A 15,796-nucleotide genomic window follows, 5' to 3' on the forward strand; every position below is an offset into this window, starting at 1 on the left:
CTGCATTCTAACCCTTGGCTTCTCTAACTTCCAGGTTATCCTGACTGAACTGTCTTTAGATACTCAATGCAAAAAAAAAAAAAAATTGTGCGATAGAGTCTTATGGACATCGAACTAAGAATCATATTATCTGGTTCTAGAGTTAGAGCTTCCTCTAATAAGATGCATGGTCTTGATTTTAAGTCAATTGTCTTCTGTGGCCTCAATTTCCATGCTTGTGAAATGAGATTAGGCTGGATGGTGCCTAAGATTCTTTGCATTCTTAATTCTAGCTTCATTTGGGGAAAAGGACAGGATTGGTGGCAGTTTGGGGGGTCTTTGGATTGGGAGGCAGAGTCCCACCATGTTGAGCAAGGGCAGGACATAGTTCAGCACTGTGAGAGTGTCTCCTCTCACTTCTCTCAAAGGTGTTGGCCTTTGTTGAGTACATGAAGTGTTAGTGACATGGAGGAAGGGAAAGGATATGAAGAAATCTAAAATGTGGTTTCCGCCCTCAAAAGATTTACAATCCAGTTGGTAAACACAAGGGCAAGAGTCTAAGGCCAGGATCCCAGAAGATGTACATACCACCCTACACATGGGTTGACTTTATCAAGCAATGGGCATTTATGCTGATCAGAGGCACATATCCATGGCTGGGTAGCCCCATCCAGGAGAAGATGAAGGAATGTCCTACAGGTCTTGGTGGCTTCTTGCTTTGTGGAGTCACCATTTTTTCCCCAGAAGAGTCTGTTTTCTTTTTAGAATGTCGCTTGATTTTGGTCTTTTGATGGCACACATTAAACTCTGTCTCCATAGAATGCATGCCCCCTGGGAGAATATGTAGGCTGTGTGTAAGGAGATAGGAGTGGGAAAAAGATGACAATGGGAAAAAGCATTAACCAAAATCCTAGGGTAAGAACATACAAGATGCATTCAGGAGACAACTGGCAGACCAGTTTGGCTATTATATAGCTTTAAAAGAGTATTTTTGAGAAAACAACAAAAACCTGAAAACATAATTAAGATTCAGATTAAGTAACATGATGTAGTCAAAAGAGAGACCAAGGATAAAATCTAGCCCTGCCGTTCCTCATCTGCCTGCCTTTGAGCAAGTTATTTAATCTCTCTGTGTCTATATCTCCACTCCGTAAACAGGAAGTAATAACAGCAATTTTATAGTATTTTGTGAGGATTAACTTAAGCAGTGTATGAACAGCTCCTGGCACACTAAGAATGATCAACATATGGTAATTTTCTCAAATTCTATGATCTTTCTACCTCCACAGTGGCTTTTTCTGCATTAGGCGATTAGGAGAGCAGTCACCGGACAGACCTTGGATTTGAGTTCAGCTCAGCCAGTTATAAAGTCTTTGATTTTAGGCAAAATACTTAACTACTCTTAACTTCAGTTTTCTTATGTACAAAATGGGATTAGTCATACTTACCTTGTAAGATTATTGAAAAGTTTAGAAATATATCATGTTCAGCACCCAATAGTACCAGGTAAGAAGAGGAGAGGGAGTGGAATTCAATAAATCATGGTGATGGGGGGAAGAAGGAGGAAAAAAAGGAGCTGTTTTAATTGAGAACCTTGAATTCTTGATCAAGAAGCCTAGAATTTATGTTGTAGGCAGTGGAGAGTCACTGAAGGTGATTTTTCAGATAGGAAACCATAGGATAAAGATGAAGAGAATCTTAACCATGTTGAGAATGTGTCAATAAGGTGCACAGGGCAAGGGAGAACAGCCTGGAGGGAGAGAGACCAACCTACTGAAGACAAAAGCCAGTTTGCTTTATGTATGTGCTATATAATTCTTTTACTACCAAATGGATTTCTTCTTCTGGAATCTAACAATTCTGAATGTATGAGAGAGGCAGAGATAGAAATGGAGAGCGACGGAAAGGATAGAGGGGAGAAAGAGAAAGAGAGGGGTGCCAGGAGAGAGAGAGATACAGTAGTTCCCTTTCCATGGGGGATGCATTCCAAGATCCCCAGTGGATACCTGAAACTGCAGATAATACTGAACCCTATATATGCAGCAGAACTAGCATAAATTTCGTTTTCCTTCACAGTTTCACAGATAGAAGATTTGTTCTTGCCATAGATCTTAGTAGCCTCAGCATGTGATTTTTTTTTTCTTTCCTTAATTCAGCTGAGAACTTTCGCCTTTTAATTTAAAAGATACACTTCATGGCTTCTCTTTGGCATATCTGAATCCCAGAATCACTGCTCTTGCACTGTGGGGCCATTATGAAGTCAGATAATGGTTACTCGAACGTAAGCACTTCGATACCATGATAGTGAATCTGACAACTCAGACGGCTGCTGACCAAGGGGCAGAGAGCATATGCAGCATGGATGTGCCAGACAGAGGGATACTTCCTATCCCAGGCAGGACAGAGCAGGGCAGTGTGCTAGTTCATCATGCGACTCAGAACTTATGAATTGTTTATTTCTGGAATTTCCCATTTAATATTTTTGTACTGTGGTTGATTGAGGGTAAATTAAATTGCAGAAAGCAAAAATACAGATAAGGGGGACTGCTTGCTGTACAAAGACAGAGACAAGAAGAGGGAGCTGTCCTCAAGGGCTATTTGTGCGAAGACATCTGGCACACAGATACGCTGCATGCAGGTGGCTTTAGAGAACATGCATCCAGGTATAAATCTGGCATCGACAGGTTGAATTTTCAGTTGACAGGTGGACTATTTTAAATAAAACTAGGGAATTGGTGTGGAAGGGGTGAGAACACCGCCTCTGCTTTGTTATCCCACCTCCACCAAGATGTTCCTGAACCCCTGAGAACAGCTCACTCCACCCTGTCTCTGGGTTATCTGCATCATCTGCTGACCACATTTCTGTCTTCTGGTCTGGGAGGAGATGGATTTCTGGTCAACAGCACGCCCCCTGACAAAAATGACTTTCGGCCATTTCCTTCCATTCCATTTTCAATCTGATTGCTGTTTTGCTTGGAGGAGTGCTATGGTCAGAATGTTTATGTCTCCCTCAAATTCATATGTTGAAATCCTAACCCCCAAGGTGGGGCCTTTGGGACGTGCTTAGATCATAAGGGTGGAGTCCTTGTGAATGGGATCAGTGCTCTTATTAAAGAGGCCCAAAGGGGCTTGTTTGCCCTTTTCACCATGTGAAGATGCAGTGAGAAGGCACCATCTGTGCCCTCATCAGATACTGCCAGCCCTTTGATCTGGGACTTCACAGCCTGCAGAACTGTGAAAAATAAATGTTTGTGGTTTACAAGCCATCAGTTTATGGTACTTTTGTTATAGCAGCCCAGACAGACAAAGTAGGAGGGTGGGTTTGTCTTCGTGAGAATGGTGCGTGATTTAGCTTATTCTGAAAGCAAAATGTCTTTAAGTTTAGTTTATGTTTTTTATGCTTTTTATGTTATCTTTCCTTTTTCTTTTTCACTAGTCACCCAAACACTGGATGTCTAAAAACTAATGGGCATCAGCATCCTACCAAAGTCAGTTTCTGTTGCCAAAGTTGTTACTGCCCTAAAGGCTGGTTCCTGGCTTGTTCAGTTGAGAGAGGGCAGCAAGTTAGTACCTGTGCTGGCCCAGATCCACAGTGAGGACATGCAGGTGCCCTGGAGCCGCTCTTTAAAAGGCTACCACTTCCTGATGGAATGCTTCCTGTGTGCAGCCTAAGTCAGAGCACTGTGGATCAGTGGGTTCTGCAGATGACAGTTGAATAAAAATGCCAACTGAATGTCCCCCAAAAGACAACGCTCTGTATTGACGTCTGAGAGCTTTTCTCACCCACATTTCAGTTCTAAAGATTTTGTCATCCTGCTGAGATGGATGAAATGGTTGGCCCCCAAGATACCTTATAGGGCCCCTTTTTTTTTGATTGTGGGAGTGTTTACTATAATCTCCCTTTCTTGTTTTAAAGACCGTTTAGTGAAATACTTTGTACATCAAAAGTATATATATAAGATATATATATATAAAACATACAAAAATAATATGAATATTTACATGTACCCAGCACTTACTTTAAGAAATAGAATATGATGGAATACTCTCAAAGGCCCCTGCAAATCACACCTCATTTGCGTCCCTTTTCTATCCTTCCTTGGGTATTTATGTGATTGTCCTGCTTTTTAAAAGAGTTTAAATTACATATATATGTATCCCTAAGTAATCTATTGTTTTGTTTGCTGTTGTCTTTTATATTATGTCATCAAACTAGATATGTTCTTTTGCAACTTACAATTTTTTGGCATGAAATCATGTGAGATTAAGCCATGTTGATACATTAAATGATGATTCATTCCTTTCCCCTACTATATGGTACTCCATTCTATAGAAATACTATAAATAATTTAGTCATTCTTTGTTGATGGACATTTGGGGTGTTGTTTGTTCTTATAAATCGCATATTTGGAGTATTTTTACTATTACAAATTCTGATGCTATGAACCTGTTCTGCACATGCCTCTTGGTACACATGTGCAGGAGTTTCTCTAACATTTGTAAGTTGGGGTGGGATTGCTAGGTATGAACAAATATCTACTTTATGAAATATTTCCAAGTATTTCACAAAGTGACTGGACCAGTTTATACAAGTACCATATGAGTCCTCATTGATCCCATCCTTAGTAACATTTTTATTACCTGATTGACATTTTTGCCAGTCTTGTCAGTATGAAATGGAAGCTCTTTCTGGTTTCAGTGGGCAATTCCTTAGTAACTTACGAGAGGAAACATTTTTCAATATGTTTTGGTCATTGATGCTTCCTTTTCTGTGTTGAATGCGTTGCTATGTTTCCAATACACTGCGTTCCATTCGGTGCAGCTCTGCCTGCGGCTGAGTTAGGCTAGATAGTGGAGCAAAGAGCTGTGCTGATGAAAGGTGTGCTGCTTTTCTTTGTGAAGGCCCTGAGGAGGCGGGAAGTGGCCGCTATGGACCCCGTTATATCACCGACATGGGAGCCGGTGAGGATGATGAAGGATTTGAAGATGACTTAGATTTGGATATTTCCTTTGAGGAGGTAACAATAATCTCTGCTCTTAAAACCCAGGGTGTTAGTGTTTCCTTGCCGAACCAGGCAATTTAGCCAATGGACCATAAACATTGTACTTAAAACTTAAATGGGCCCATTTGCTTTTAACACTGATTTGTTTCCTCTGACGCTCAGTCTCCAGGGGCTGATAAATCAGTAGTAGGGAAGTACCAGCCATGCTGATGTTCTGTAGGCAGCTCCTGCCTGCGGACTCCACAATCTGGCAAAAACATATTTCGATTTCCCACCAAGGGAAATTTCAGAAAATTGGGTATTATAAGGAAATGAACAATTCCTTGACAAAGTCATGCATCTTCATCATATTAGAATAAGAATAAATCATGTAATATCAGTTTTACTGCTGATTTTCTGAGTAACACAGGGAAAAGCACTGAAAGTCCCTGAGCATCAAGCTCTTTGTCCATAAACTGGAGTCAGTGCTGCCTTCCTCATCTCCATCCTAGGGTTTTTGGAAGTGACCATGTTTTAAAGTACTAGGCAACAGCTATCAATAAAACAGTCCAATCGCCATGCTCTGTGTTCATCCTGAACCCCTTTCCTTCTCTGGCTTTAGGTTAAACCACTTCCTGCTACCAAAGGAGGGAATAAGAAATTTTTGGTGGAAAGCAAGAAGATGTCTATATCTAACCCAAAGACCATTTCCAGGCTCGTCCCCCCTACCTCAGCACCCCTCCCTGTGACCACGGTGGCTCCCCAGCCCATTCCCATAGAGAGGAAAGGGAAGAACAGTGTGGCCATAATGTCAAGGCTCTTTGACATGCCTTGTGATGAAACTCTCTGCTCTGCTGACAGCTTCTGTGTCAATGACTACACCTGGGGGGGCTCGCGATGCCAGTGCAACCTGGGCAAAGGTGGTGAGAGCTGCTCAGAAGGTAGGCCCTTGGGGGAGAGGAAGAATGTGGTGATGAATTGGCACCATTGAGAGCCAGAGGGTAGTTTTGTGGTACAAACATAGTTCCTTCTAGTCCCTTTTCCAAGATAAGTTCCTTCTTCCACATATTGGTCATTAAATTAACTATACAAGGCAAATTGTGAGGCAACTTTCATTGCTTCTAAGTAGACAGCAATCCTATTTCTATGTGTGCCAAATATGTAGTCCCTTTAAAGCAATCGATAAATCATCCTGATACTACCTTGGAGAGGTAGGTTTTACTATAATCACATCTCTACCAAAATATGCAGCTAAAACTTATGCATGAGGGTTAAGAAGGGTAACAACTGGGCCAACTTGTATTACACAAAGGCCCATATAGTTGAGGGCAAGTGACAGTGGCCCTAAAGCCATTGGTTTCTTCTTAGGAAAGTCAGTGCCAGTCTCCAAAAATGCAACTTCTTCCTAAGAATTTCAGAAGCTCAAAGTCTCCAAGAATGAGAGTTGTAGGTATAAAAAGTACAGAAAAGAACATAGCAAAGTTGAACAGATTAGTGAGGGTTCTCACTTAATGATATCCAGGCAATGCTGTATATTGATTTTTGCTTTTGAAGCAGTGAGGAAATAGCATTCTTTTGTGTTATCTTTTTTCTTTTTCAGATATTATTATCCAGTATCCTCAGTTCTTTGGCCACTCCTATGTAACGTTTGAACCTCTGAAGAACTCCTATCAGGCATTCCAAATTACTCTTGAATTTAGGGTAAGGGAGACATGTTGTTTGATGAGTGCTTTTTGGACACTTAACACAGCAATGTGCTACATTCAAAGGCGAGGGGAGAGGAAGGGAGGCAGCAGGAAGAGCCATCAAAGGTAAATATGACACAGAGCCTGTCTCTAAACCAGCTCATGAGACAATAGGATTGAGGAGCACATTCACAACATTCAAGTGTGACAGTGAGGAGGCAGTGGGTTTGTATGTCACTGAACTATAGAGTGGCTGACACGAAGCTTCCAAGTGGGAATGTTGGGGTCCGAGCAATGTTGTTCGTAATAGTGATTTCTCCCAGGCCAGGATTGAGAAGAAACAATGCATTCCCATTCCAAAATTGTTTAAAAAGAGAGCCCAATTCTCTGTCTTCATTGTGATAGCTGTCACTGAACAAATAGAAAACTTCTCTATGCAACATTTGCATTGTGAGGGCCCAATGGAGGTTCTCTGATTTGAATCAACAGCAGATAAGAATTCAGTCAGTGACCTCAGCTTAAACTGATTCTTTTGGGTATCTCCCAAAAGACATAAAAAGGTCTGGAGGTCTGGAAAGAAGTCTCATTGGATGTCATGGCCACAGTGTTGAGTCTTCAAGAAATGACCCGTCTTAGTCTAAGACCACCAGCATAGCTTTCGGTTGAGCTGTTCTTACCATCCTGTTCTCCTGATAGAAGGAAAGAAGCAAATGTGCATTCCTCCCCAGAGGGAGGGAAATAGAAAGAACAAAGTGAAAGTAGAATTGAATGTACACCAACAGCGTCCTCACTGCGACCGTGGTCTTTGTACATTTGGCTTTCCGAGGATCTGCAGGTGCATCCACAAAGGACAAGTAAAGAGCGGGTCAGGCCGGGCGCAGTGGCTCAAGCCTGTAATCCCAGCACTTTGGGAGGCTGAGACGGGTGGATCACGAGGTCAGGAGATCGAGACCATCCTGGCTAACACGGTGAAACCCCGTCTCTACTAAAAAAAAAAAAATACGAAAAACTAGCCGGGTGAGGTGGCGGGCGCCTGTAGTCCCAGCTACTCGGGAGGCTGAGGCAGGAGAATGGCGTAAACCCAAGAGGCGGAGCTTGCAGTGAGCTGAGATCCGGCCACTGCAGTCCAGCCTGGGAGACAGAGCGAGACTCCGTCTCAAAAAAAAAAAAAAAAGAGCGGGTCAAAGATGGAGTCACCTTCCTCTCGCCTCACTGCCACCTCTCAGTTTATATCACTGCCATTTGTTTATTGAAATGAACTGGGACCAGGTATCTGGGAGTGAATTGGAGCCCACGTGCTTGACCCTTTGTAGATAGGATCATGGAGGGGAAAATGCTCAAGTTTCACATTTGTGAGTCTTTCCAGATGGCGCTTTATGGAAGGAGAGGCACTTACTGTTCATATGGCTTTTGTTTGTATAATCACAGGCGGAGGCGGAGGATGGCTTACTGCTCTACTGTGGGGAGAATGAACACGGGAGGGGAGATTTCATGTCCCTGGCTATCATCCGACGCTCCCTGCAGTTCAGGTAATTCGTGCCAAAAGCCTCACACTCTTCTTTTGTTACATTATCCTATGTTATATTTGCATTTTTATAGTATAAGAAATACATACAGGATAGATTCTAGTAGATGAAAGAATGGTTTGTATAAAATAAGTATGATATGAACCAGTTTACCAAATACTGGGGTACTGGATTGCAGGATAACCTATAAAACTTGCGTTTTGGGACCTTGTAATCATTCATTCATTCAGCAGCACCTACGGTGTACCTGGCTCTGGAGGTGTTGTTGAGTATACCTGGTGCTGCAGGTACTGTTGGATGTAACTGGTGCTGTAGGTGCTGCTGAATGTTTCTTGAGCATCTACAGTGTACCTGGCACTCCTGTCGATCCTGAGGATGCAGAGTGAGCCAAAGGAATACAGTTCCTTTTCTCTGGAGCTCTAGTGGATGTGATGGGAAGAAGGCTGGGGTCTTCTCATCTCCTTTTGGCAAATGTGGCTGACAGATGTGGACTGAGAGGAGCCTCCAACCTCCCATGGGCTCCCCATCCTCATCTTCCTCTGGGCTGTGCTGGGAATTCTTTGGCTTGCCTCCACTGCCCTCATCGTTTCTCCCCCAACACACTTTGGAAGCCACCTTTAGCTTATATGTGGTCTTCTGCGGGGCAGAGTTTTGTGGAGGGGTGAAGATTTTAATGACTCTTGTGGAGGTGTGCAATGCACCTCCTTGTGAACAACCAGCGGGCACCAGCCTTGTCCTTCTCCGTGGTGCACTGGCTGACATCCTAATGGCACCAACCCCCTGCTGCCTGACCTTCAGCATATGATGCAACCTCTCCAAGCCTGCATTTCCTGTGGGGCTGTTGTGAGGGTTAAATGAGTTAATTCATAAAAGCGCTTAGAGCAGCGTCTGACCCAGAGCAAGTACTCAATAAGCATCAGCCATTATTGTCTTCTTAAATTACTTTCAGCATAAAAAATGTTTTTGGTTAAGTTGAAGAAGGCCTCTGAGTATCCCACTTGGGCTAGAAAATGGGCCTCCATGCTTTGCTAAATGGTTTGCTTCATGAAGTTTGGTGTTAGCCACCAGGATCTTGGGCGGTATTTTTTGCCTTGTGGGGTTCTAGCACTTGGAGGATCAGATAGACTGTCAGTAGCACTGACTGTTGTTAGCTGGTAGCAGCTCTCCAACTATGCAACTCCTGCTGAGTGAATCTGCTATCCTCCTTGGGGTAAGCCTGTCCCGCAATGCCTCTTGACTGCATCTCACTTCACTGAGGATCTCGAGACAAAGGGAGGGCCTGAGAAGTGACTGCAGTTAATGAAAATGCTAGTAAGGAAAATGCCGGCCATGACTTCTTCCCCACGGGAAGTCTCAGGATCCTGTGGAAGAGGCCTGGTGGCTATTTGGAAGTTGACCAGAAAGGTCCAAGATTCCACCTGTTAGGCATAGTGACCGTGGGCACTCCTGGGCCATAGGGAGGTTGGGATAAAAACAAGAATAATGCAGCCATCTGAGGATGCTCCTCCTCTGTCTCACCTCTCTGCGGAGCTTCCTGTGGACCTCGCCTGTGTTTAGGTACAGCTAAGCACAGATGGCAGGGCTGGCCAGCTTGCCAAAATGAGCCTGAAGACCTGGATTTTTATATTTTATGAATATCACTGAGCTTTGTTATTTGAGAGTTGGGAAAGTCCCAGAAAAATCCTTGGAAGCAGAGTGACTCGTATTCTAATTCTCTGTACCTTGAATTCATGGTAAGCATTTGGCAATTGCTGAAAACGAGAAGGAGGTCCTTCGTTGCCCATCATTTTATTTTCTTTTTTTTTTCTTTCTTATGATTTTTCCTTTACTTTTCTAATGGGTCCTGTCCTTTTCAGAAACAGAGAAGGCTAAATTCTTAATGAGCAGAAGTGATCATCGACTTCTAGTCAAAAGAAAATAGGAGCCGGGTGCAGTGGCTCACACCTGTAATCCCAGCACTTTGGGAGGCCAAGGCGGGTGGATCACGAGGTCAGGAGATCAAGACCATCCTGGCCAACATGGTGTAACCGCATCTCTACTAAAAATACAAAAATTAGCTGGGCGTGGTGGCATGCACCTGTAGTCCCAGCTACTCAGGAGGCTGAGGCAGGAGAACCGCTTGAACCCAGGAGGCGGAGGTTGCAGTGAGCAGAGATCACACCACTGCACTCCAGCCTGGGCGACAGAGCGAGACAGTCTCAAAAGAAAAGAAAAAAAGAAAATGGGATGCGAATTAGCTACTACCTTTCATTAATTTCTTTTTTCTTTTCGTTTTTCTTTTTCTTTTTTTTTTTTTTTTGAGACGGAGTCTGTTGCCAAGACTGGAGTGCAGTGGTGCAATCTGGGCTCACATCAACCTCCACCTCCCGGGTTCAAGCAATTCTCCTGCCTCATCCTCCCGAGTAGCTGGGATTACAAGCATTCACCATCATGCTCAGTTAACTTTTGTGTTTTTAGTAGAGACAGGATTTCACCATGTTGGCCAGGCTGGTCTCGAACTCCTGAACTCAAGTGATCCACCTGCCTCGGCCTCCCAGAGTGCTGGGATTACAGACATGGGCCACCATGCCCAGTTTTTTAAAATTTCAACTTGTATTTTTTATTTTTATTTTTATTTATTTTTGGGACAGAGTTTCACTCTGTTGCCCAGGCAGTGGCGTGAACTTGGCTCACTGTAACCTCCGCCTCCTGGGTTCAAACGATTCTGCTGCCTCTGCCTCTGGACTACAGGCACCTGCCACCACGCCCAGCTAATTTTTGTATTTTTAGTAGAGATGGAGTTTCACCATGTTGGTCAGGCTGGTCTTGAACTCCTGACCTCAGGTGATCCTCCCACCTTGGCCTCCCAAAGTGCTGGGATTACAGATGTAAACTACCATGCCTGGCCTAATGTCAACTTTTATTTTAAATACGGGGGTACATGCGCAGGTTTGCTACATGGGAATACTGCATGATGCTGAGGCTTGGAGTACAGATCCCATCACACAGGTAGCGAGCACAGTACGCAAATGCCCATGATTTTCTAAGTTGCAGAAAAAATCAGGCTAACAAAGGCCCTACGTTGAAAGGTCCTATGGGCAGATGAAAGATAACTAGACGGAGATCGTCCCCAGGAAGAGGTGCCTAGTTCTTCCCTGTATTGATTTCAACAGCACTTGATATTCATAAACATAACTCTGAACAGACTGACTCGGAAAGGAGCTGTTGACCTGGAAGTGACGTCCATGGAGTCTGAAAACATAATGAGCTGGTTCATCAAAGAATCTTCTTTTCCTTTTCCTCCCCAACAGGTTTAATTGTGGAACTGGGGTTGCCATCATTGTAAGTAAGACCAAAATCAAACTGGGGGGCTGGCACACAGTTATGCTCTACAGAGATGGGCAGAACGGGCTGCTGCAGCTGAACAATGGCACCCCGGTGACAGGCCAGTCTCAGGTAAGTATGAGCCCCACACCCTGCCCACCCCACGTACCACTCACCATGAGCCTCCTGAGAGGGGCTCACTGCACAGAGCCGTGGCAGCATCTGCAGGATTCAAGTTCTGGATGGGCTTGGTGAGGCCTATTTCTCACGGTGAACCCATGCAACAGACCTTTGATGTGCTCTTGAGTGGTCTTGCACTCCAGGTGAGCTTTCAGGACACACACCCACCTCACATCTACCAAAGAGAAGAATTCAACTTACAAGCATCATTGCTGTTGGTGCACAGGTATGAAGGCTGCAGGCCTGTGCCCAAGGATATGTTCTCTTTCCTAAGTACATCAAAGCCAGCGGTAGAAGAAGGTCCATATTGGAAGAATAGAACCCATTATTACTATTATTACTTGGAGGCAGAGGGTCTCACTCTGTCCCCCAGGCTGGAGTGCAGTGGCAGAATCGTAGCTTACTGCAGCCTCTACCTCCCTAGTTGAAACCATGCCACCTCAGCCTCCCAAGCAGCTGGAACTACAGGCATGTGCCACCATGCCTGGCTAATTTCTTTCTTTTTATTTTTATTTGTAGAGATAGAGTTTCACTGTGTTGCCCAGGCTGGTCATGAACTCCTGGACACAAGCAGTTCTCCCACCTAGGCCTCCCAAGTGCTGGGGTGACAGGGATGAGCCACCACACCCAGCCCAGAAGCCATTATTCGTGTCAAACACAAAGCTTGCTTTTAGGACAGGGGTGTTGCAATCCTGTGGCTTCAGAAGATAGTCTTGAAAGGTTCATTTGGTTCAAAATGCAGGAATAAGCTGTTCATCTACGTTTGAGGGGGGCCGTAATTATAGGAAATGGTAAAAAAAAAAAAAAAAAAAAAGCTAGACTGTTGGGCTACTTAGCAAATCACCTAGTATTCACATATTTGTTATGGTCTGAGCAATTTTAGGACTATGTTCGGAATAAACAGTTTGGATTAGCAGCCTGCCAAGGAACTGAGCCTATAATGATAATCAGGCAGGTGTCTATATTCTCCAAGGAAAAATGTAGCAAGAAAGCCTTTGTTTATATGTCTACAGCTTCCTCCCTGCTTGGGCTCCTCTCTACTCTTTGCCAGCAAGGCACATTATATAAAGCAGTGGTCCCCAACATTTTTGGCACCAGGGACCAGCTTTGTGGAAGTCAGTTTTTCCATGGACCAGGGCGGGCGTTTGATTTCAGGATGAAAGTGTTCCATCTCAGATCGTCAGGCATGGTTAGAGTCTCAGAAGGAGCGTGTCACCTGGATCCCTCGCCCGTGCAGTTCACAATAGGGTTCGTGCTCCTCTAAGAAGCTAATGGCACAGCTGATCTGACAGGAGGCGGAGCTCAGGCGGAAATGCTCACTCACCCCGCCACTCACCTTCTGCAGTGCACCCTGGTTCCTAACAGGCCACAGACTGGTATGGGTCCATGGCCATGGTTGGGGACCCCTGATATAAAGGGCTATGCCTTGCTGACACCCTGCCTTCCAAAATATAGAAGAAAATATCTCATTAATTTGGATCCCAGTGATTCAAAAGGAACAAGAATTCAAATTTAGTAAATGCGAATCCAGGGAGACTGTTTATGCTCTGATGGCTAGGTAAGAAAAAGACAGGGTCAGTGAACTACATCAGTGCCAGAACTATAGGCCTAACATGATAAAAGTTAGTTTGATAGGAATAAAGAAACTTCTAGCTTGGGTCCAAAATACTAACATGAAGACAGAATGGAGAAGCTACAATAGAAGCCTGTGAAAATGTCTAATTGTTTAAAACAGGGGAAGTTCCATAGCTGTTAACAAACAGGGTCATGTGGTAACAATAAGCTAAAGAAATTATAGGCTGTGTTAACAGAGTCATAGCATCTAAAAAAGGGAGATGATGATCTTATTCTATTCTGTTGACTATGTGATAGCTTCTAGTGACTCGGATAGTGACTCTAATCCTCTGAAAGGATTACATTCACATCTGGATCACATTCTAAGAAGGCTGCAGACAGATTGGAGCAGTTCCAGGGGTAGTCACCCAAACTGGAAGATGACTTGAAATCCCTTCAATGATTGATTGAAGGAGCAATGTTTAGTTTGGAGAAGTGAAGATGAAGGCATGCAAGGTGGTTTTTCATTATAGAGTCAAAGAAAGAGCCTTGGGAAAGGAAGATTTACTCCATGGACCCCCCAAGGCCGAAGCTGAATGGGGTGAGCCTCAAGAGGTCGATTTTAGCTTCACCTAATAAAAGGACAGAAGTGCAACAGACTACCTCAGGAGAGGGGGGTATCTTTGTGGGGGTGTTCAAGGGGTAACTTATCTAAACTTCTTGTTAGGGATGTAGCAGGAATCCAACAGCCAGTGAGAGCTTGAATTATACGAGTTTTTATATTTTTTGTTAATCTCAAGATTCTATGATTGTAATGAATATAAGAATTAATTGAGCCAGGTGCAGTGGCTCTTGTCTCCAATACCAGTACTTTGGGAGGCTAAAGTGGGTGGGTCACTTGAGGTCAGGAGTTCGAGACCAGCCTGGCCAACATGCGAAAACTTGTCTCTACTAAAAATATTAAAAAATTAGCCAGGTGTGGTGATGGGCGCCTGTAATCCCAGCTACTCAGGAGGCTGAGGCAGGAGAATCACCTGAACCTGGGAGGCAGGGGTTGCAGTGAACTTAGATTGCACTATTGCATTCCAGCCTAGGCTACAGAGCAAGACTCCATCTAAAAAAAAAAAAAAAAAAAAAAGAATTAATTTAATTGCCAGGCACAGTGGCTCACACCTATAATTCTCACACTTTGGGAAGCCAAGGCAGGAAGATCACTTGAGCTCAAGAGTTTGAGACTAGCCTAGCCAACATGGTGAAACCCCATCTCTACCAAAAATAGAAAAATTAGCCAGATGTTGTGGCATATGCCTGTAGTCCCAGCTACTTGGGAGGCTAAGGAGGGAGGATCGCTTGAGCCCAGGAGGTCAAGCCTGCAGTGAGTCATCTTTGAGCCTATGAATAGCTCTGCACTTCAGCCTGGGTAACATAGTCAGACCCCATCTGTATTAGTCCGTTCTCATACTGCTATGAAGAAATATCCGAGACTGGGTAATTCATAAAGAAAAGAGGTTTAATTGACGTACAATTCTGCATGGCTGGAAAGGCCTCAGAAAACTTACAATCATAGTGGAAGGGGAAGCAAACATGTCCTTCTTCACATGGCAGCAGCAAGGAGAAGTGCTGAGCGAAGAGGGGAAAGCCCCTTATAAAACTATCAGAGCTCATGAGAACTCACTATCGCGAGAACAGCATGGCGGTAAACACCCCCATGATTCAGTTACCTCCCACCGAGTCCTTCCCACGACACGTGGGGATTATGGGAGCTACAATTCAAGATGATATTTGGGTGGAGACACAGCCAAGCCATATCACCATCTTTTTTTAAAAAAGGAATTAATTGCAAGAAGCATGTAGCTTTATGGATACTCAGACTGAAGATTGCCTCCATACTAGCGAGATTTGCTAAGCAAGTTGTCAAGTAGGACCACAGGTGTGGCTGTTTAATAAGCTGTCCTGAGAGACAGTGATTCTATCTTAAGTGAGATTCCCCAGCAACAGACCTGAGATGTGGAGTCCTGTGCAAGTGATGTATTAAGAAAGTGCTCCCAGGAGAAACTGCCGAGAGAGAGGAGACGGACAGGGAAGAAGAGGTTATCAGCAAGAGTGAGATCTCAGGCCAAGTTTTTCCGAGTATGGTTTCTGCCTGATCCAGTAGAGGAGCTCTGGAGTGTAAATTATACCTCAGACTCATCCCAAACTGTTAAGGACTGCCCTGGGAGAATGTGAGTTCTTCCATTTCTCTGTAAAGGCAGGCAAAGCAAGCTCCAGGGATCAGAAGGCAACCTTCATCTGAAGCCAGGTTTGAAGACTATTGCCGGGGATCTTGCGAAGGGCGCAGCAAAGTAGCCACCCACCCCTTCAAGGCACTTTATGCTCTAGAAAAGGATTGAGCTGTCAGCCTCCTGCTGTGGCCCCAGATCACGGAACAAAACTGGAAGGGCCAGGATGGAATCCAGAAGAAGTCAATTCTGACAATCTTGGTGAAAGAAGCCAAGAGGATATTTAACTCATCTAATGAAAGCAGCATGCTCAGTGGCTGGCAAACAGCCTGAAAACCCATATCCTAGCTTGTGTTCAGTCTGCTTTT

The 15,796-nt window shown here is 44.2% G+C and overlaps 1 protein-coding gene across 4 annotated transcripts in view; it reads left to right on the plus strand.

The window, feature by feature from the left end:
* EGFLAM (EGF like, fibronectin type III and laminin G domains) overlaps positions 1-15,796 on the plus strand; it is a 201,225-nt gene that overhangs the window by 137,797 nt on the left and 47,632 nt on the right. For all 4 annotated transcript variants that reach the window (XM_033179402.1, XM_033179399.1, XM_033179400.1 and 1 more), the window contains exons 7-11: positions 4,882-4,997; positions 5,584-5,902; positions 6,562-6,662; positions 8,075-8,175; positions 11,463-11,607. In XM_033179402.1, coding sequence (XP_033035293.1) covers positions 4,882-4,997; positions 5,584-5,902; positions 6,562-6,662; positions 8,075-8,175; positions 11,463-11,607 — 782 coding nt within the window. The remainder of the gene's footprint in view (positions 1-4,881; positions 4,998-5,583; positions 5,903-6,561; positions 6,663-8,074; positions 8,176-11,462; positions 11,608-15,796) is intronic.

This window comes from Trachypithecus francoisi, unplaced genomic scaffold, assembly GCF_009764315.1.
Source record: "Trachypithecus francoisi isolate TF-2019V2 unplaced genomic scaffold, Tfra_2.0 Lachesis_group2, whole genome shotgun sequence".
Classification (NCBI taxonomy): Eukaryota; Metazoa; Chordata; class Mammalia; order Primates; family Cercopithecidae; genus Trachypithecus; species Trachypithecus francoisi.